Raw genomic sequence first — 23489 nt, 5'->3', positions numbered from 1 at the left:
ATATTAATTTTGTATCCTGCTACTTTATTAAATTTATTTATCAGTTCTAATAGCTTTTTGGTGGTCTTTGGGATTCTCTCTATATAGTATCATGTCATCTGCATATAATGACAATTTTACTTCCTCCTTTCCAATTTGGATGCCTTTTATTTCTTTTTTCTTGTCTGATTGCTGTGGCTAAAACTTCCAGTACTATGTTGAATAAAAGTGGTGGAAGTGGGCAACCTTGTCTTGTTCCTGATCTTAGGGGGAATGCTTTTACCTTTTCTCCATTGAGTATGATGGTAACTGTGGGTTTATCATATATGGCCTTTACTATGTTGAAATATGATCCCTCTATTCCCACTTTGCTCAAAGTTTTTATAATAAATGGATGCTTGATTTTGTCAAATGCTTTTTCTGCGTCTATTGATATGACCATATAATTTTTATTTTTCATTTTGTTAATGTGGTGTATGACATTAATTGATTTGCAGATATTGAACCAACCTTGAATACCAAAAAATGCATCCCACTTGGTCGTGGTGTATGATCTTTTTAACATATTGCTGAATGTGGTTTGCTGATATTTTGTTGAGGACTTTTGCATCTATGTTCTTTAGGGATATCAGCCTATTGTTTTGTTTTTTTTGTAATGTCTTTGATTTGGGGGTCAGGGAGATAGTGGCCTTGTAAAATGAGCTTGAGAGACTTCCCTCTTTCTGGATTTTTTTTGGGATAATTTGAGGAGAATAGGTGATAATTCTTTTTTGAATGTTTGGTAAAATTCACCTGTGAAGCCATCTGGTCCAGAGCTTTTGTTTGTTGCGAGCTTGTTGATTACTGATTCAATTTTATTGGTAGTAATCAGTCTGTTCAGATTTTCTGTTTCTTCTTGATTCAGCCTTGGAAGATTGTATGCTTCTAGAAATTTATCCATTTCTTCCAGATTGTCTAATTTGTTGGTGTATGGTTGCTTGTAGTATTTTCAGAGGGGTAGTAGATTGGGGGGGGGGGGCATTATCACTTCGTGAGGAGTATAAATATCTAACTATTAGATTATTTTGTGCACCTGAAACTATAAAAATGAATTTAAAAAAATGTAAGGTGAGAAAAAACAGAGTGTGAGGGGAAAAAAGAAGAGTGTGAGAGGGGATGATGCTCTCTCACTCTACAAAAGCTCAAGATTTAGTATGTATTCAGTGTAGCTAAAATGACATAACAGTAAATAGTTCTATTTAAATGTGACCAAAAGCTATTTTAATTTTGTGTTCTGTGATTTTCCAATTTTCTATGGCAAATATGTACTAGTTTTATAACAAAAATAAAGCTAAAGAATACATACTTTGAAAAATTTTCACACTGAACAATGTCAGTATCCAGAATTCACCCTCCAAAGACCCCTGGATAGGTTCATTTTAACATAAACCCTCTACCAAAAAGCAGAGAAAAAGCATTCCACTGTTAGATTAGCCTAGAACTTAAATGGCAGCAACAAATAATACATTTTCTTAATAACTCAACTATAATACACTCTATCAATTTCTGCTTATATTTAATCCTACTTTGATATAAATAATCTAATCCTAGTTACATAAAATCTAAACTGATTCCATATACGTCAAATAATTTCTTCTTGCTCTCCAAGTCTGCACAGCATCTCGGTTGTTAGAGGGAACATTATAAGCAGATACGACTATCTGCCATCTTTGATGAAATACTACATTATAAATTGTATCTGCTCTTAACTTTTGTAACAATAGAAACAGAAAAAAATATAATGAAAATTTACAAACTCAATTAATCTTTAAACTCATTACATTCTTGGTTAAAGCCAACACCACATATTTTTAAATAAGTATTATAAATTATAGGCTACTTTTATAGTGTAGTAGAATAGCTTTTGTAATTAATTTTCCAAGAAAACTTTTTAAAAGTACAAATCTGTTTTCTAAACAAAATAAAATTTCTGTAAAAATGTTTTCACTCACTTATCAGGAACAAAAATATTGAGATTAACTATTCAAGTTTCCAGGCTTCCTTTTAGCGTCTTTCTAGATAACCCTTAGTGCACTTCCCCGCCCCCCCATTTTAAAGTATACATCACTATTAATTCCTGGAGATATTTTCACCAATCTTACAAACAAAATGACCAAGCCACAGTTCCTCACTATATAAAACTAAATTTAGAATTATAGTATTTAGCTATACTTTAAAATTCCTACAGAAGACTGATTTAACCTAGCTCACCCTTTCTACCAAAATTCAAAATTCAAGCTCCTGGGTAAACTGAAAGGTTATTTGCTTTTAATGCAACTTCATCCAAATTTTTGCAGTAAACAATGTTCCATTAAAAAACAAACCTAATCAGAATGTAATCCACGCCTTTGAATAATCACAAGATTTTTTAGTATTCCATTTAAGTCTTCTTTTAAGATTAGTTTCTAGCAAATGAAAGTACAAAAACACTGTCACTGTAACTTTGCAGTTTTATTATCTTTACTCTAAGGCATTCTTATTTGAAGATGAATCCGTTCCCACTAATATTATAAATGTTGATTTATGACAGCAAACAAGCCACCAAAGATAAATGAAGGAGATTTAAAAGAACCTTATAGGAAAGCTTTTCCACTCGTGTTTAAAAATATAACTATTTAAAAATATAACGTCAGGGGTAAATAATCTGTTTTCCACTGTAATGGGAGATTACGAATACTATGTATATCGAGGACAAAAAAACACACAAAAAAACCTGTTTTTAAAAGCTGTATGTCACTTTGTTGGAAAAATAAAACCCCTAACTATTTTATAAATTCCCTCACTTTAAACAAAACTATAAAGTGGGCAAAGACAAGGTGCTACTAACTGTTGTATAAATAAATAATTTTATAGAATGACTTTCAATAAACCAGATGGTGAACATTTGCTGAACGTCACTAACATAAGAGTTGTTTTCCAAACAGGTTAAATAAAAATATAATTCAAGGACATTCTGAATTACTTAGAAAACATCAAGAATTTTTTTCTGATAATTCTATAGGCAAGTGAAATTGTATTTGTAAAGTCCATGGTATATGAAAATATGATTACACATAAGAAAATAGTTACTAATAACAGAAATCGTTATTGGTGGAAGCAATATAAAAAACTCAAGAATATGGTAAAAATAAGCCCTTAAGAAATTTTCACACGTTTTCCTTATTTGGAATACCTGCTCAATTTGTTTATAATCACCCATTCACCAACTAGCAGGTCCATGAATCAGATCACTTATGTCTTAACTCCTCCTAAACAAATAAAGTTGATATAATGACTGTGTTCTCAGAACTAGAGGTTCAGAATCATACCAGGGGGAAGTAAAAGTGAGGAAAGGCCTCTAATATATCTTCCCTTTGGTCCCTAACCAACCTGAATCCCCACTCACCTCAACTGGTTCTCTGATGCCACTGAGCAGTCTAAGGGCTTATCCTTCCCACACGTCTCTCACTTAGTACAAATTAAAAATCGAATGGAGGTATACAGCTAACAGAAATGTGTATGTGTTTGCCAAAAGAAACATAATAAGAATGTTCATCACAGCACTATTAATAATAATCCAAAACTAGAAAACGCCCAAATGGATACTGACAGTAGGATGGATAAACACCGTGTGATATGTTCACTTTGAAATACTATTCAACAAATGAGAATGAATAAACTATAATGAGAATAAACTATAATGATATGTAACCATATATCTCACAAACCTAAATGTCGAGCAAAAGAAGCTCATTTCTCTCTTGCCCTATCCAGAGCACTGAAACTTGAGCTGCATGACGAGGGGGTGGGAAGAGGCTACGGGATGGCACACAGGAGTCTCAAGAGGGCTTTAAAGGGACACAGATCCTACCAACTGCATCATGGACTCCATTAAGAGGCCGGCCCAGGAGCCACTGGGAATGCCCTACCCACAGAATGCCCAGGCCCACAGCCACCCCAGCACTCTGTGCACCTTACCCACATAACCCCCTCCCTGTACTCGGTCGGCTCCCTGTGTGCACGCCCAATGGCAGCTGTGAGAGTGACTGTTAGCAGATGGCTAGTGAGAACGTGCAGAAAGCTGCCCAAATCTGAGGGCCGGGGAGAGACCACAAACTTGAACTTTAGCACCACTTTTCTTAAAACAAAAAAGAGTCTGCCAGCATTTGGCCTGATGTGTTGCAGGATCAAGAAAAGGCATACAATGAATTATTGCCATTTCAGAAGGAAAAGACAGGGAGAAGGGAGTACGAAGCTTAGTTAATGAAACAATGTCTGAACTATGGAAAACAGTATGGAGGATCCTCAAAAAATTAAAAATAGATGATATGATATGATATGACATGATATGACATGACATGATATGACATGACATGATATGATATGGTGATCTAGCAATTCTCCTTTCTGGGAATATAATCCAAAGAAACAAAAACACTAACTCAAAATGATATCTGCACCCCTATGCTCACAGCAGCATTATTTACAACAGCAAAGACATGGAAGCAACCTAAGAGTCCATGAATGGATAAATGGATAAAGAAGTTGTGGTATGCATATATATAATGGAATATTATTCAGCCATAAAAAATGAGGGAAGCTGCCATTTGTGACAACATCGACGGACCGTGAGAGCATTATGCTAGGTGAAGTATGTCAGACAGAGAAAGACAAATGCTATATGGTCTGATATTCTGCACTACAGATTCAACACACAGAGAAGAAATAAGCTCTTATGGAGTGAATGAAAGAATGATTAAATAAATGAATACCACCACATTCTAAAAGTGAGATTTTTCACCTTTGTGTATATATGTATTCAAGAAAAAAAAATTTTAAATCAAGGCAAATTTCTATATCATATAGCTGTCTTTTAGAAGAATGGGATTATCTTTGGACCAACTTAGTCTAACTCTATTCTTAGATTCAAAAGCAGTAGCACACACCCCCGCCCCCCCCCCACCCCGCCGCCTCCCAAACACACACCCAAGAATATATTCCTTTGGGAAAATGGCCAGCTTGTGCTGTTTACTTGGACGTTCAGATCACACAATAACTTACTCTGCTTTCAGACCAGATGACTCTTGCTCTCCCAGGTGCTATATATTATTAGGATCATACAGACATTTAGTCAAAATGAAGACATCATCTACACAGGGAATGGGAGAAACAGACCTATAGGGGAACTTTATTAAAATCTAAAATAGGTTTTATAACTCCAAGTAAAACTTGATATTTTGGTAAAGACTTTTAAACCCTTAGAAAGTGTTACTTGGCTCAGTTAGTGCTTATGTTGTATGTAGAAAACTACAGTAGTTTCAAGGTTCTTTCATCATCTATCAGTGACCATTAGAAGAATAAACTCCAATATCCCACTGAAAAAAATCTTTCTGATTCCCAGTATTTAATATCTGCTACTTGAAATACTTCAAATGTCTAATCTGGACTATAAAATCTTTAAGAACAGCATTATGTCTTCAGCTATATCTTCTAAGCCTTCTATTTCTTTTAGTATGACACTACAATATGTATACATATATATTGTAGGTACTCAACAAATATTTGTTGATTCACTGTTATTTAAAGGATTACTCTTCCTTGAGAGATATAAAGTGCAAATCAACAAACCAATGAAAAAAGTATAAAGAAGTTACAAAAGAACAGAGACAAAGTAGAACAAAAGAGAAACAAAAGTTCAGGAAATTGATTAGATAAAGAAAGTTGTTAATTAACATTTTAGAAAGGAAAAACAAATTAATAAGGAATAAAGGGAGGGCATAGCATACATAAAGCAAGAATGCAACTTGTCATTATTCAAGTTGGAGTTATTTGACATAGTGTCTAACGAATATTATAGCTCTTTTCTGATTCCATCTAATTCACATGTGAAAATGTGAACAAATAAGCTGTAAGTCCCTGCGTAGATAAAAACTTTAGAGACCGTGATGTCATAGGACATACATTATTTCACGATGTTCTATCCAGCAATTCAGCCAACACATTTTACTAAGAAGAAGTGAGGGACAGGGAATGATTATGAAATCTTCCCAGATAGGATCTGATACTAAGTTTGTTTGATCCTGGGTGTTCTTCTTAGAACTTATTCCTGTTTGTAGGTTTGGGGAAGCAAGAAAAATGGAATTAGCTGAATCTCTGGGAGTTGGCTAGATACACTGAGCTCACTAAGGTTCCCTTCTTCAATCAAGTTCTTGGATCAGGTACCCTGTTGACCTTTCTACCATTAAAGTTCTTATCACTTTGTAGTATAATTGCCAAAGTGCTTGAATATTTTTCCAACCAAACAATAAGGTCCTCTGGAAAGGGACTACACATACATTGCCTGACACCTGGTGGGAACTCAGTACTTATTGACTAAACCAATGTTTTCTACCTAAAAATTGTAAGATAAAACTGAGTAATAAGTAGGGCCTAATCAACTTAGAAAATGAATGAAGAAGACAAATAAAATCTAACACTTTATCACGTATATTTAAGTATGACACCATGAGACAACACCTCTCTTAATGCCTGTATAGTAGTCCATTTTCAAATATAACTGGAACATGTCATTACCCACATTTCTCAAAATAAAAAAATCTACAGAGGAATTTCTAAATGTTCTAAGACCTAAATCTTACCATTTAAAAAAATGTTTTCATTTAAGAAGAAGACAGCATCTGGAACTTCGAAGTCCTATTTTATTACATTCCTATCACTTAAAAACAGCTGAACTGATTTTTCCTTTTTTAAAAAAAATGTACTGGCTAGTAATAAAATGCCGAAAATAGAGATTCGTGATGGAAAACTGACTCAAACTAAACCATAGCAAAGCTATAATTAAAATATGATGTTTAGGTTCTAGCTACTTAATTTGGCTCACAATTAAGAATAAAAGTATTTTTTAAATTAAATGTATTAGAATTGTACTCACTTTAAAGCTTCCTCGAATTTATGGATTTTCTTTTGAGCATCTTCTTTTTCTTTATCAAGTTCACTCTGCAAGTCATGAACCTGCCATGACAAAACATGTAATGTTTACTAGAAGATAAGTAACGTTTAAAACTCAAAAGAGGAACACAAACAATGAAACAGCAATCTTAAGTCATTTTAATATAAAATTATATATACATATATATATCTATATATATTATATATATACATATATATATATATTTCAAGATAGAGACTAGCTAACCATCATCATTTACCATATACTTATTTCAATACTATACTTGCAATACCAATTTTCTGGTCAAAGTTAAGAACTGTTTAAATCTCCTTACCTGTGGATCCCCTGTAAAGTAAACTGATAAGTAAAAAATTCAAAAAGGGATCAATCACTTTTGAGTTTTTGAAAAAAATTACATTTTAGCCAAAAAGGAATCTCATGAGATTCGGGAAAATACAATAAATAATGTGTCTATGTTCCCGAACACATACAGGTTATGATGAAATAGTCTTCTCTCTTCCACTGTTGGGAATGATTCCAATAAACATTTACTAAGTTTGGGAGGACCCTCCACTGCCACCATGAGTATCTGCTTCCTGAACTAAACGTGGCATCCTTTGAGTAGGCAGGACCGCAGCATGAATAATAACAACAAATAAAAATTTTGCTTCACAGAAAACTGTTCATATGCAAGTACAGGTCAGCATACCCAATGTGGACTTTATATGGATCTGAAAATAGGAAAAGGAAACTGGTCCAGCTGGAGGATAAAGGAGGAGCAAAACAAGCTGTCATGGTTCCCCATACATGGCAACTGAGGGTGCAGCACCAACTGGTAGGTACGAAAACTCAAGTTACTCCGTGGGGTGGGGATACCAGCTACACACCTGCTGGCAACCCAGGTGAGGCTGAAAGTGCAACTGTTGGGTACGGGGGATGGGAGAGGGATGACAAGTACAAAACCAACAAAACACACACACACACATACACACACACACACACACGCACACGCATGCATGCAACACAAACCTTTTCAAACACTGCATCGGTGCTAGCCAAAAATACTTGTAGTTAGCTATTTATGTTAGTTTGGATGGAGACTTTGTTAATTAAAAACACCTATGTTCTTTGACCTTTTCCTTTTATAATTCTTTTGTATTTTTCCATTGGTGTTTCAATAAAATAAAAATACAACTCATAGATAGATAGATAGATAGATAGATAGATAGATAGATAGATAGATAGATGAAATGTCCGCATGTAAACTGAAAGGAGTGAGAGTAGAGAGGAAATTTTCCATGAGAATGTCAAAAGGTTTCTGGCTGATATGATGGCAATCACCAAAGTGGAAGAAAAAAAATGAGAAACAAAGAGAAACATACAGGACGGTGGGGAGGGTGGACTATCAGAAGAATTAGGAGATAGGAGACAGGAACCCCTCTCCCATATTTAAATAGTAAAATAAAATGCCTCAGAAATACCCACCTTATTAGGAAGAGAAAGAGCAACTAACTTGTCTTGCAAATTTTTGCCACTATGTTTACTTTACTTTACATGTAGTTGGTCCACATAATTGTTTTGAACAGTTTTAACCTTACATCCCCCTCTCTAAGAATTTTTTCTGACATGTGCCTTGTTTTATATCATGTGCACAACAAACATTTACAGTCATCACTGTTTTGGTTAATTTGGGCATTCACCACAACTCCTTCATTATTCTTGGGTATTTTTGTTGTTTTGTTTTGATTTGGTTTTTTGCTTATCCTTAGGTTTAGTCAAGAACATCCAGTAACTTTGCTTTCAAAAAGACAGTCTGAGTGATACATCCCTGAAGCTTGCAGATCCTAGAATGTCATTCTGCTGCCTTCACACACAAAGAAAAATGTGTGTACGATTCTTGAGTCATAACATGTGGACTAAAAATAGACCATATGTGACTGTATTGTTCTATGACGTTCAGATCTGAACTATGAAGTCTAAAGTCACCTCTGATTTTGCTTTCCTCTCACCCTGGCCTGGATAAGACCATTTTCTTTGTATTGCAAACCAAATGTTTTTAAATCTCTTTTTATGGATTTTTATCTGATACAGGGTGGATCTTCTAAAATTTGCACACATAGACTATAGAAAAGTTTTCTCATATCGTTTAATTATTTTTGCATTAATTTACTCTGGATCCCCCCCTTCAGGAATTTCAATTATTGCACACTGGGTTTCTATTTCCTGCCTTAATATCTATCTCCTTCTCAACTGTTTTTATTCTTTGCCCTTTTCTTTTGCAGTCCAAAAGGTAACGGTTTGTCCTTCGTATCACTGATTTAAATCTTCACCTGATTTAATGTTTTACAACATCTGTTTGACTCCTAACCAGCTTCTACGTGGATTTTAAATCTGCTAGTGCGTTTTAGGTTCCTTACAATCCTTCCTATGCCAATTACCTCCATTTTCACTTCATTCTTCTTTCCTTATGATTTCAGTTCCTCTTTCATAGACATGATATTTTCTGGTACCCTAATGAGGAGTTTCTTGATGTTTTCTTTTGGAATAATAGGTTTTCAGAAGAAACTCCTTTCTCCGAGTCTTCTCTATTGTGCTCTCATTCCTTTGCACTTCACCATTTTTCCACAGACCCATGTGCTTTTTTTCTCCTGCTCATTCTTGGAGAGAGTATTATCTGTTTGGATTTGGTGCTTGGCAAAAGATCCAGGGGGCATAACCTTGCTTCTATTGCATGTCTTCCAGTGTGGTCTCCTCCCCAGAGCTGCTGCTAAAATTCAGTTCCCAGGAAATCCCCAGGAGGGTTTGGGGATTTCTACTGAGGAGGCGTTTTTCTCCACACCCACGGCCGACTTCTCTGGTCGTCAATACATTACGTACATGGAAAACGAACAAGGAGCCACTATCAGAGTGACTGACGAGTCAACAGTATTTTACATACTGGGACCCTGCCTCCAATGTGCTGTGCGACGAGGGGTTTCCCCTGTATTTCCTGCTCAATTTCTTTTTTTTTTTCTGGGCCTCAGAACTCTCTGCATGAAAGCATAATTGAGATTTACCCCTTTAAGTAAAATCTTCAAAAAATTAGCCATTTTTGAGAAAAATCTATCAAAAATTACATGGCGTTTAGAAGTGTAAGCTCTGGAGTCAGACTGCATGGGTTTGTATCCCTACTCCTTCCCTAGTTACTTAACACTTAGTGCCTCAGCTGCCTTCTCCAAAAAATGGCGTTAAGAGTGAGCATATCAAAAAACTGGGGCTGAGTTAATAACTTACTCCATGGAAAGCTCTTAGAACAGTATTAGTAACATAATAAATGCTCAGCAACTGTTTAAAAATTAACATCATTACCTTCTTACACTAAATACTCTATTCACAAACATTTTCTTGAAAACTCAAGGTCATTATGAACATCCAAAATCACAGTATGCCATAATACAGTGATTCCCTTAGATGGACTGTTTGCCCTTTCCGAAAATGGCCCCTGAATTGCTAAGAATGTTGAGTTTTGTTAAGTGCTGTGTATCACTCACGATTCACTCTTAACCTCTGTCAAGTTTTCAGCTGCCACTTGCTGATGCTTGGTCAGTGTGCTTACTCAAGCACTTCAATCTAATAATTTATGCTTCTGAAACTATTAGGGCCATTTCTAATGCAGTAATGGGACTGTCTGAGTGGAGAATGAGACCTCCCTCTGAGTTATGCATGTGTCAATGCACAGACTTTGGAGCTGGGGGTTCCTTAAAGCTTGAAGCAGTTTCTCATTTATTTTTATACCCCCAGCATCCAACACAGTACCTGACCACACTAGGATAGTCAGTAAATACTGTTCTGTATTTGTTTGTTTGTCTGTTCTTAATTGAATATATTTGTATTGTATACCTAAGAGCCTTTGGATTGTATTTCTAGTTTTTGTCTATATTTCAGATTGTTGCGGGTAATAGAAATAATGCTATTGTCAATCTTCCCTTTTTACTGTACTAATGGCAGTGGGGAATGAGGCTTGAACTAATTTTCTTTCCCCACTATATATTAATACCAAAACTAAATTTTAATAATTTAAGTAATAAATATGAATAATGGGGAAAAACAGAGTGAAAGAATAAGTTTTAAATGTAAGATTCAAGTAGCTATATGCACCATCATTGAACATTACTAAATGTATATTTTACTCCTTTTCATCCTAAGAATTTAAGTAATCGAGAAAAGAGTACCTGCATAAATAAGGAAGGGATTCTGCGATATATAAGGAAATAGATAACTGTGGCAGATATGGCATAGCAAAGAGCTGACGCCCCACAACTGGCTGGATAACTCTACTCTGTGTCTTAGTGCTCTAACCTCGACTTTTGAGTGGGAAAAAATGGGGGACCTGGATGCAGGACTTGCACAAATCATTTCACTGCACACATTCAGTTTGTAAAACTTCACTCAAGGCATGTGCCCTCCTAAAGAAAATCACACCAGTGGTAGTTGGAAAACACCATACAATATACGTAAAGCTGTGGAAATTTTCAATTGTTTTCAACCTAATTAAAAGAATTATATATGAATGCTAAGCACTGGAATAACTATTTTCAGTGGTTTTGAACTCCATCACACTTTATTATCTCATTTGTTAGTTACGTGAGAATTATTATAAGTAGATATTTCAATTCTAGCATGTTTTTGAATATACATGCTTAACATCTGTCTCATGGACTTCTTTGGGTAAACACCTCCATCTTTTACTCTCTGGTGCCTGTTTGGAAAACAAGCAATAGGTTATATTTGTAGGAGGCAGGTGTTTCCTTGCTAGTAAAATCATTTAGCCTAACCATTTCCTGATTTAACAGATTAGGACACTTCATCAAACAATGACATTTAGTTTTACTACTTATTATTTGTTTGATGTTCAAAGATCTTAAGAGCAGGCAATAGCCACTAGAGATCAATAAAGACCATTAGATAATGTGTGTGCTTAAATTAGGACAGCATCTGATGCTGTTTCTCTTACCTCAAAGACAAGTTAGACTCTCTCATGCTGCTTGCTTATTGGCATGAGGAAATAATGTCATTCAGATGGTATTTCCTCCTCCTGAACAGATATTCAGAACTAAGTTTTATACCCAAAGTTATTGAATGTGCACACCTGTAATGCTGCCTAACAAACAAAAGCCCTACACATCCCATTTCACTATCCAGTTACACAGTCCAGGGCTATGGAAGATTTATGTCAGCTCTTTGAGCAGTCAAAAAGGGTATTCCCTGAGGGGGTACAAGGCATCAAATCTTCAAGGACTGAGATCACAGCAGGTTTAATAAAGAAAGAAGAACAGATGTCAATTTAAAAGGGGGAGATTATGGAATTAATTGTAAAACAAAAAGGGACATGCTGAGCAACATTTTCTTCCAATATAAATAATGCTGGAACATAAGCAATATGAACAAATATGCTTATTTTTCTTTTAAAGGTTGCTATTATTTTAGACGTGTCTTATTTACACTGAAAACAATTAACACACTTTAACTAGTTAAATTACTAAAAGCTAGGCCAATTGATACCTCATGGAAAGGGAAAAGCTGTAGTCATGACGCCTAACAGAAAGGAGGTAGGTGTGTCCCCTGAAGTGAAACAGAATAGGAACGGTTGGAAGGTTACTGGATAAGGATGAACTGAGCTCTAGCACTTTGTCTTGTGTGTGTCCTCAGGTAGCAGGGCAGATGCACAAACCTTAGTTCACCTAGTGAGTAAGACAGACAACAAGGAGAAAGACTGTCTTTCCAGCTCTATCACTGCATCTAACAGTCCTTAGCAAGACTTAAAGAAGTTTGGACTAGGAATACATTCTTTTGAAAATAGCTAGTGCATGCCTTTCCCCTGCTACCAGCCCTCTCTGTCTCACAGGTACGCAGATATCATCTCTCAGGAAGACGGCTGACCTCAGAGCGTAAGGCCGGGAGCGGGAGGCCAGGAAGGTGTTCCTTAATGGACGGGAAGCCAGATATCTGCCCACAAAATGAACAATGGACTAAAAAGTACACCCAGAGGATGTGGCTCCCTTATACGGTGGGCAGCGAGGCTTATCATAATGCCTGGTCTTCTTTTGGTAAATAAAATATTTATGAAGCTACTTGGCTCAACAGTAGAAACTGAAAAAAAAATTCTTTAGCTTAGTAAGAGCAATATTTCCCTCTCTTGTTCAGATATCATTTTGTAGACAAAATATATTTAAAATCTTTCATTGAGCTGTATTCAAATTGCAGCCAAAAAAAAAACTTTAGCAACAAGAAAATTTATTATAATTTTAAAGAGTACATATTCAGATCAATACATGTCAGTAGAAATACTCATTCTTCCAAATGACAGAAACATTCTTCTTCCTAGATACTAAGTCCTGGAGAGCAGAATCTACCATGTCTAATTCATTCTCTACCCCTCTCCCCAATCCCAGGACCTAGTATGGTACTTTGCCCCATGAAGACATTTAATGAATATCTGCTGAGTGACTCTCTGGATAGATAAGATGTGATTACAGTTTTTTAAGAATTTTGTGCTACAAAACCTGTTTCATTTCAGTTTGCATGTATTTGTAATTAGTTGAAGTGTTAACCTTTTTTGCATTTTTTGTTATGTGTATATTTTACAAATGGATTAATTTGGCAAATGTTAGAATAGGAAATAATTACAAAAGCAGCAACAAAAATCTGCTATTTCAACTACTCTTTTACTTTCTATGTTATATAGTGAACAAGAAATTCAAAACTGAAGTTTAAAAGTTACAAACATACAGAATTATGCACTTGATCACAGATATCTGCCCAAAGAATGAACAATGATCTAAAAGTACACCCAGAGGAGGTGATGTTAACAGTGTGTCAATGAACCCCCAATTATTACTGAGAACAGGAATACCAGCTTATGTCAGTAGAAATATTCACTATTCTAAGTGACAAGAAACAATTACTAATCAATTTTTTAGTAGACAACTCTTTCGTTGTTTTATCTTCTTGGTTAAATATTTAGAGTTCTTATTACAGACATGATACAACAGAATACAAAATAACTTCCATCAATTGTATCATATTTTTAAACTGGTAGAAAGAATTTCATAGTGTTATTATGAGAGGTTAACATATATACTCTTTGCTCATTAAATATAACATACAAGTGGTGTTTTAATGTTGATACAATTAAAAGTAGAACTGAAGAAGACGTTTTTAAATATAAAAATAAAAAAGCAAAATTTGATTAGTGGTTAGCGGAAATAAACTTAAAAATAAATTATTCTTTAATGGCTAGAATGCATGGTTTTATAAGAATCAATCCTCATTCTTAACTGCCTCATTTGTTATTTAAAATGTATTATAGATTCCCACAAAATATATTACCTTTTTTTCATAGGTGCGTTTTAAATGACTTTTCTCCATTTGAAACTTACTTTCTTGATCCTGTGAATGATAAATACTTATTTTTGTTACACGTAAAATTGCTACTAGAGTCAATATATTAGTAATAAAATGAAATAAATCAATCTACTTGACGACAAACTTTAAGTTTTGCATACTAGTAAGAGCACCCACCCTCTACAAATAGAAACATGATTAGCTTTATTTTAGAGGCCATAAAACCTTAGTTATATGAAGATGTTACTAGTCTCAAAAGTAGGTACTTTACAGTGAAGAGAAACTTTCTGACCCTTAGGATTAGGAGATTACTTAAAAATGACCAACTGAATTAATATGGAAATAATGAATTTGAAGTTGTATCAAATACCCATCTGTGGTACTTTTCGACCATGAGGGAAAAGGAGAGATCTGAAAGATGTAAGAGAGAGAGAGAAATTATGAAGACTGGCAGATAATTTAAAGGGAGAAAATTATTCTTAGCACCTACAGGGTACTTTACTAAGTGAAGTTGGTTAGAGAAAGACAAATACCATCTGATTTCACTGATGTGCAGAATCTAAAAAACAAAACAAATAAACAAACAAAACAAAACAGAAAGACTCATAGATACGGGAAATAAACTGGTGGTTACCAGAAAGGGAAGAAGTTGGAGAGTGGGTGAAATAGATGAAGGAGATGAGGAGGTACTACAAACTTCTAGTTATAAAATAAGGAATGGGGATGATATAATGTACAGCATAGGGAATACATTCAATAACATTGTAATAACTTTGTATGGTTGGCAACAGATGGTAACTAGACTTATTGTAGGGATCATTTCCTAATGTGTGTGTGTGTGTGTGTGTGTGTGTGTGTGTGTGTATATATATATAAAGATCAAATCACTATGATATACATCTGAATAGGATATTATGTCAATTATATATCTAAAAATAAATTAATTAAAAATAAAAATAATATATTTAAATAAGGTTTACTTTTAAAATTAATCTCAAAAAAGAAATTATTAAAATTTAAATTAGTATTTATTTTCTATATCCCATTAGAATCTACTTTCATTAAAAGAAGCAGAGTAAATGTGATGAAAAATGATACAATGCAATAAAAGAATCAGAAATGGCTACTTACATTTCTAAGGGTTTTTTTTTTTTTAACTCTTATTTGTAAATCAAGAAAAGGAAAGGTGAGTGAGTTTTAGCCATTGTTCTGTGTAAAAATACAAGACTCACCTTTAGTTGTTGCTTTCTTTGCAGTTCTGATTCCTGTAATTGCTGTTTTAACTTAGAGATATTCTGTTCTAATTCTTTCATCATACCAGATGCCTAGAAGGATATTAAGAATAATAATAAAAAACAATATTGATTTTCATATCATCCTACAACTGCTGGTTGAGTAAATTTACCTTTTTTCCCCCTTAAGGTTCAATCAAAATTAAAAAGATCTGTAATCTGAATGGGAAAAAAAATATTTTTTAAGTAAAACAATCTTTCAAAGTAAAAATATAAATGAAATTCTGTACAATATTTAAAGTTATGTAAATATAATACTAATGTAAAAATAGTAAGTTTACAAAAAGCTTTTTAAATTGTAATTTTAAAACCAAACCCACTGGAACGTTTAATTCATGAACTAGCACGTAATTGACCACCTTAGAATAGTAGCTATAGGATTCTCTTTGCAGAAAATGTCAATCCTCAGACACAGTGTATGGGTACCAGTGGAGTGTCTACGGGCTCACATATGTGTGTATGGCTACAGGAAAACTAAAACATAACCAAGATTTCAAAATAATAATAATAATAATAATAATAATAATAATAATAATAATAATATAATAATAATAATGATAATACTGTGTATAGTTACACTAAAAATGTGTTATTAACACAAGTGAACATTTCAGATTTTTATGTTTCCTCCTTTAAAAACTGTGGTACTAAAAAGGGTTAACTTCTTATCGCAGAATTCAGTTCATTAAATATTTGTTATGCTATATATTAGACATTTATCACTTTAAATATTTTAAATACCAATAAAATGATTTCAGTTATTTGAAGGATAAAGCAAAGGAAACACTAATGGCCAATGCCAAATAGCTTCTACATGGGTCTCCATGGCTATAAGCTGAGTAAAGTAAATAACTACTTTGTATGGATATATCTACTAGCATATACCTTAGAAGCTGAAAGAGCATGTTCCTGTTTCAGAAGGTTCATATCAGCATCATATTTGGTTTGTAACAGTTTCATGTTTTGCTCATAATCATTTATCAGACGATCTTTCTCTTTCTGTAGTGTGTTGTGCCTAAAAGCAGTAGTAAGAGAATAAACTATATTTCCAGTATATTTAGAATCAATCCTTAGAATGGAATTTTTTAGTTAACTAAATCCAAATGCATTATCTTTCAATATATCAAATAAGCATCTACATTTTTATCAACTTTCTTTTAAAAACATTGTACTTCTTTTAAATGGGACTTAAAAAATAAACAAATGGCAGTATTTATGTTGGAAACCTCCCAAGGTTAATTAATGCACAAGGCGTGATTAATGTTGGCAGATATTTTACAGAGTTAATATCAGTATTCTATAGCCACACCTGAGCGATATCTGACTTCAGACAATACCTTGCCTTTACTTCTTGTAATTCGGTACACGTTATCTGGTAACATCTCTCAAGTTCCAATTTTTCTTGAATTAATTTCTGCTTCTGTAAATTACTGTTCTCTGCTTCTCCAGTCAGCTGTTGGACACGGGACTCCAGTTCTTTGACCATCTTGTTCTAAAAGAATAGGTCACGGTTAAAATAGCCTCTGACTGACTTTGTAACACTCAATATCACTAAGTAGCCTGAAAAAATACATATACTGTATTAGAGATGAGACGATAAAAAACAAATACATCATAAACCATAGTAATAAAAATTAAACCAATCTCTAAATTATCCAATTTTTTTTTTAAATAGAATGCTTTCTACTATAAAAGAGGACCATCGTGTTCATATGGGTGTGAGGAAAATCCGGTGCCTGTAAGTCAGAAGTATCTTGTAGTGAGGTGATGGAAGCAGAGAAATAGAGAGGTCCTGGCATTTGAAAAGACCATACCTAACCACACACAAGTCAATTATCCTATAAATTACACTGAAAATACTTGCCAATAAAATCACTGAACCAGTCATTGAGGAACCATTCACTGATCACTGGAAATATTCCAATGTCTCAAAATACACAAAATTTTAATTTACAAAAAGAAAGAAGGCAGATTTCACTGGACAAAGACTAGCCAGTTTGATGATAATAATTACCATGGTTCTCAAATGAATTGTTAAAAGGATTATTAGCAAACATGATCAATTAGAGTCATCATTAACAAAAAGTTATGATAGATTAACCCAATTTATTTTGAAAGGGTAAATAAATTAGTAAGTAATGGAGATGAGAGGATAAAATGACTATATATGAATTTCTAAAATTTGTAAAAGGCATTTATTTTATAAAGTTTCCCTTGATACCTCAGTGGACCAGATAGAGAAATCTAAACTGGAAGATCCTATGATTAGGGAATTAGTAACCAAGTCAACAAAGGTATTAATTCAAGAGTGAGCTAGCTAGAGGTTCAGTATGGAGATTAAGACAGCCCTACTCTCTAAAAATTTTTATTAGTTATATAAATGAAGGAATTAACATCAAAATTTTAAAAGAGATTCAAATAAATCAAAACCACAAAAGAATCTCTAACAGAAAATATCTCGAATGTCAAAAACAATGGATATAATAATTTGCCAAATTAAATGAGAATATATGCAAAATTCTTCTGTACTTAAACACCCAAAACTTCATGGACAACCAACATTTTTCGATGAAGAAGGTAACAGCCACCACAGAATTCGATCTAAGATGTCATTGACCCCAAACCTGCTTCACTTCATTATGTTGCCTCCAAGGCTATGATCTTCTGCTCATGGGATTAACATAGAATGAATCTGCTCAAATACCTCAGGCAGACATATCATTTCGAAACAAGGTTTATATAAGAAAGCTAAAATGTAACACTGGAATACTTGAGGTCTCTTTCTTTGCCTCCCAAATTATTATTGTTGTTGGTAACTCTACCCAATGTAAGATTTTTTTAAAATTCTGTAATTGTCAGGTTGTAATGTTTTGCTAGGATAATTTATGATAATAAAGGGCAGGATATTGAAAGTCTATTCATTTCTCAGGCCCTTTACTAAGAACACTCATTACAAGAGAAATGAGACTCGTGAACATGATATATAATCTGCTAGGGGAACAGAGCTGTAGAAATAACCTATTACCACAAAATGTCTCCTAAATATCCTATTAAAATAAAGACGGCTCATTACCCAACGATTTCTTAAATATATACCATAATCAGCTTAAATTAAATCAAAAGTCATCAGCTTTAAAATATGACAAAAACAACCTTTAAGACATCAGTTTTAAAATGTAAAACTTGAATGCTCTAAAAATAAAATCTCAAAATCTCCCTCTCTCTCATTCTCTCTCTCTCTCTCTCTCTCTCTCTCTCTCTCCCTCTCTCTCTCTCTCTCTCTCTCTCTCTCTCTTTCTCTAACAGGCAGTAGCAATGTGACTGGGGTAGTATATGATTACCTTCTGGCTTTTGCATTTCAAACTGCATTGAATAACTTTAATCTTTTCCTTGTTTTGTTTTTTTATAAAATCAGCACTATAATGGTGACTAACGATTAAATAATCTCATGCAACAATATTAATATATAGTCTTTCTCTCATTTAAACAAATTAAACTGTCCATCCTGAATGTTATCATGGGATGATTTTTCTAATTCAATAAGATTATTACTCTAGTTTCATACAAGTATGAAGAGTAGACTCCCAATTACTTCGTCAATCACAGAAATAAAAAGAACAGTCCCACTACCCCAGTATGCAAAGCTGGTTCAACATTTGAAAATCAATTAATGTAAATCATCACATCAACAGGCCTCTGCATCAAGATCTATATTTATCAAACAGACACTTTTATGTATCTGATACAACTTTCTGATTCAAGAAGCAAATACGATGACATTATTCAGTTTATTATTTACTTATTTTTATTATTATTTTATTTTTATTATTTATTTGTAAAGTATTTTCTTAATCCTCATTGTGTCTTACACAAAATAAAGTAGGCATAAGGCGTATAAAAGAAATGTATAAAACTGAAAACAACAAAGGAACAAGACAAACAAATGAAGAAGCAAAAACTCAGACACAGACCTAATAGTTTAGTGGTTACCAGAGGGTAAGGGGGGAGGGGAGGGGTAGATGAGGGTAAAAGGGATCAAACATATGGTGATGGAAGGAGAACTGACTCTAGGTGGTAAACACACAATGTGATATATAGATGATGTATTACAGAACTGTACACCTGAAACTTACGTAACTTTACTAACAATTGTCACCCCAATAAACTTTAATTTAAAAAACACACACAAAAAAAGAAATTTAAAACTTCTAACATCAAAGGAAAACCTAAAGACATAGGCGTATACAAAATACCTAAAGGACAACAACAATATTTGGCCAGAATAATCTTTTTTTTTAATGGAATACAAAGAACTGAGGGGATACAAAACAGTGGAGGTCTCAAAATGAGGTAAAAAGTTTTTCAGGAAAAAAAGAGAAAGAATCACATTTTCAGGCTGTAACCGACAGTGTAGAAGGGGTATGTAACAACAGTACCAAGGAAGGAACAAATAACTGTACAGTTTATCACAAACAGATTACCTTGGGGGCAGACACTGTCTTCCCACATTGTGAACTCAGAGGTAGCACTCGGAGGACGAGATTGGAGTTCTTGAGGGGACATGGGGTGTAAGAAGTAGTTATAATAGGCATTGGATTAATAATTCAAGTTTTGATCAGGGGAAAATGGGACCAATTACATTTGTGAGATACGGAACAAGAGGAAACAGGGAGAAGAACTGGCAGGTTACTGGAAGAGCCCAGAATGAGGCAACAATGGCCTGAACTTAAGTGGTAGCTGTGGAAACAGAAGGGAAGAGAGCAGGTCCAAGAAAATTTTCAGAGAACTGTATGATTAAGTAAAATACTAAATGAAGGAGATGAGAAGGGGCAAAAGTCATAAACCTTCCAGGTTCTAAATCTAATACGCCAAGAGAACTGCACACTGGGAATTAAGAGAAAGTTTAGTAAAGGGTTTTATTTTGGTAGGAAATATAGACATGCTTTTCAACAAGCTAAGTATTGGGAAACTGTAAACTATGCAATGGGCCTTCAATTATACAACCAATACACAGAATGAGAAATGTAGGAGTCTTACATACAAACTTTGTTTGAAATTCTCTAGGAGTCAAAAATTAGGAAGAGTGAGTATTCGGCAACTATTTGGAATCCAAAGTTTAACCCCTATGGCAAAAGGAACAATATATTTTATTTCATAAACTTCTTGAAATATATATACAAAAAGATGCACAAATCTTAGGTACCGTGTTTCCCCAAAAATAAGACCTAGCCGGACCATAAGCTCTAATGCACCTTTTGGAGCAAAATATAAGACCCGGTCTTATTTTACTATCATATAAGACCCGGTCTTATATAATAAAACAATATAGTACAATATAGTACTGGGTCTTGTATCAAGTTTTGCTTGAAAAGATACATTAGAGTTGATTGTCCGGCTAGGTCTTATTTTTGGGGAAACAGAGTATATATTCTGATAATTTTTTACAAATTGAAAACACCCACAAGTCACTACAATCTGTAAACATTACCAGCTTCTCTGAAGACATCCTCTACACAAAGTAGCCACTACTGGGACTTCTATCACAAAAAATTAACTTTGCCTTTTGTTGAATTTTCTATAAATGAAATCATAGAGATTTACTCTCTGGGATCCAGCTTTGTCATGTATATTATATGTCTGTGACATTCACTATACCTAAAATAATTTGTCCATTTTACTGACGGGTTGTTTTCCATGTTTAGATGTTAAAAATAATGTTGCTACGAACATTTTAATACATGTTTTATAGTACATGTATGCACTTATTTCTTTTGGTTGTACTTCCTGCAGTGAAATTGCTAAATCATAACTGATTTGAAACTATGTCCACACAAAAACCTACAAGTGAATGTTTATAATAGCTTTATTCATAACTGCAAAAACTGGACACAATCAAGATGTACTTCTTCAGAAGGTAAATGGATAAACAAACTATGGCACATCTATATAGTTGAATATTATTCAGCAATAAAAAACAAATGAGTCAGCAAGCCCCAGGAGACATGGGGAAACCTTAAATGTATAATTGCTTAATGAAAGAAGCCAGTCTGAAAAGGCTACATACTACTGTATGATCCCAACTACATATTTTGGAAAAGATAAAACTATACAGTTAGTACAAAAGATCAGTGGTTGCCAGGAATTTTAGGGAGAGGGGCAGGGGATAAACAGGGTGAAGCTCGGGTGATTTTTAGGACAGTGAAAACATTAGGTGGGATACTAGAAGGATGGATTACAGGACAAGATGCATTTGTCAAAATCTATGGAATTTTAAAACACGAAGAATGAACCTAATTTTATGCAAATTAAAAAAAATCATTTAGAAGTTGGGGGGAATCCCAGCAAGAAATGCAGACTGTGACAAGAAAATCTATTTATATTACAAATACATGATAAAATCTCATTGAGGGGATGGGGTGGTGGAGTGGGGGTGGGGAGGAATGTGATGACCTAAGCAATTTTGAAATGAGTGGAATCTCTAAGACGAAAGGCAAAAGGAACTGCACATAAGTCCTGTCCTCTAGTTGACAAAGTTGGTTCCCATGGAGGAACCAACGTTAACAACAGTGCGTTAACAACTACGATACGGGTATACGTGTATACTGGAATTGAACAATTAAGTAAGTGGATGGAAGACGATGGAAGCCAAGTTTCCACTGTTGGATTGAGAATTTACAGATACGCAAAGGAAGGCGGCGAGAATAATCCATGCAGCAATGGATTAGAGTTATAGACGTCAGTAAGAAATTATGTTTCGCTTAATATAGACACAGAAGGTTACATATAGAAATGTTTACAGACATGCATATATACACACGTTATAATACAAATGTATGCCCCTGCTTTGTCAGGTGAGAAGGCGTCAAAGGAGTGACACACCAGCAGTAATGAGCGTACATACCTAGCACACAGACCTTGGTTTCTAATATCGTCCTCCACACAGTCCACATTGATGGAGGGTATACAAAGGCGTACAGGAGCCCACTGAAAAAGCTCCCAATAGCCAAAGCGAAAACAATCTGAGCAGCCAAATAAAGTAGTATTGGATTATAACCCAGAGTATAAAATAAAAAATATCCATGAGGCCATACTGATATAAATAAATGATTGAATAAATTACTAAACGAGGGAGAAGAGACAAATCTCCCATGTAGGAAACCTCCAAATAATGTACGTAGGAACTCCACCCTCACGCATGGAGAGCGTAACTCCCCACTTCTTAAGCATGAGCTGTAACTCTCTTCCAGAGGGGACAGGGGAAAGTGGAGAGTAACTTTACTGTGGAAAAGCTAACACACATACTACTTCAGTCAGGTGATCAAAGTTAATAACAGTGCTGAGTCATTAGTAGTTCGTACTATTGATGTGATGTGATGAGAATAGCACTTTCCTTTTGCGATCTGACTGCCTTAACCCCAGTCTAATCATGAGAAAAACATGAGACAAAATCTAATGGAGGGGAATTCTACAACAGGCCTGGCCAGAATCCTTCAAAACTGTCAAGGTCATGAAAAACAAGGGAAATCTGAGAAACTGTGACATCCAAGAGGAGCCTAAGGAGACTTGACAACTAAATGTAATGTATCCCGGATGAGATCCTGGAGAAAAAAGGAGAGAAGACATTCAGTAAAAACTAAAGAAAGCTGAATAAACTATGGACTTCAATTAATAATCATGTCTCAATCTTCATGCATTTATTGTAACAAGTATACCAAAATAATGCAAGACGTTTCTGAGAGGGGAAATTGGGTGTGAAGTATATGGGAATTCTCTGTACTATCTTCCCAAACTTTCTGCAAATCTAAAACTATTCTAAAAAATAAAGTCTAGTTTTTTTAAATGGTCATCTCATTCAAAATGATGAACTG

The 23489-nt window shown here is 34.3% G+C and overlaps 1 protein-coding gene across 4 annotated transcripts in view; it reads right to left on the bottom strand.

Moving 5' to 3' along the window:
- CEP112 (centrosomal protein 112) overlaps positions 1-23489 on the bottom strand; it is a 389712-nt gene that overhangs the window by 293480 nt on the left and 72743 nt on the right. For all 4 annotated transcript variants that reach the window (XR_004421320.1, XM_033090398.1, XM_033090397.1 and 1 more), the window contains exons 13-17: positions 16959-17113; positions 16507-16636; positions 15562-15654; positions 14315-14374; positions 6929-7008 (exon numbers count right to left, since the gene is read on the bottom strand). Coding sequence is in view for 3 of the 4 variants with exons in the window: in XM_033090398.1 (XP_032946289.1) it covers positions 6929-7008; positions 14315-14374; positions 15562-15654; positions 16507-16636; positions 16959-17113 (518 nt within the window). In the remaining variant the exon portion in view is untranslated. The remainder of the gene's footprint in view (positions 1-6928; positions 7009-14314; positions 14375-15561; positions 15655-16506; positions 16637-16958; positions 17114-23489) is intronic.

This window comes from Rhinolophus ferrumequinum, chromosome 21 (genome assembly GCF_004115265.2).
Source record: "Rhinolophus ferrumequinum isolate MPI-CBG mRhiFer1 chromosome 21, mRhiFer1_v1.p, whole genome shotgun sequence".
Classification (NCBI taxonomy): domain Eukaryota; kingdom Metazoa; phylum Chordata; class Mammalia; order Chiroptera; family Rhinolophidae; genus Rhinolophus; species Rhinolophus ferrumequinum.
The sequence above is the reverse complement of the archived record's forward strand: the minus strand, read 5'-3'. Positions and strand labels throughout refer to the sequence as shown.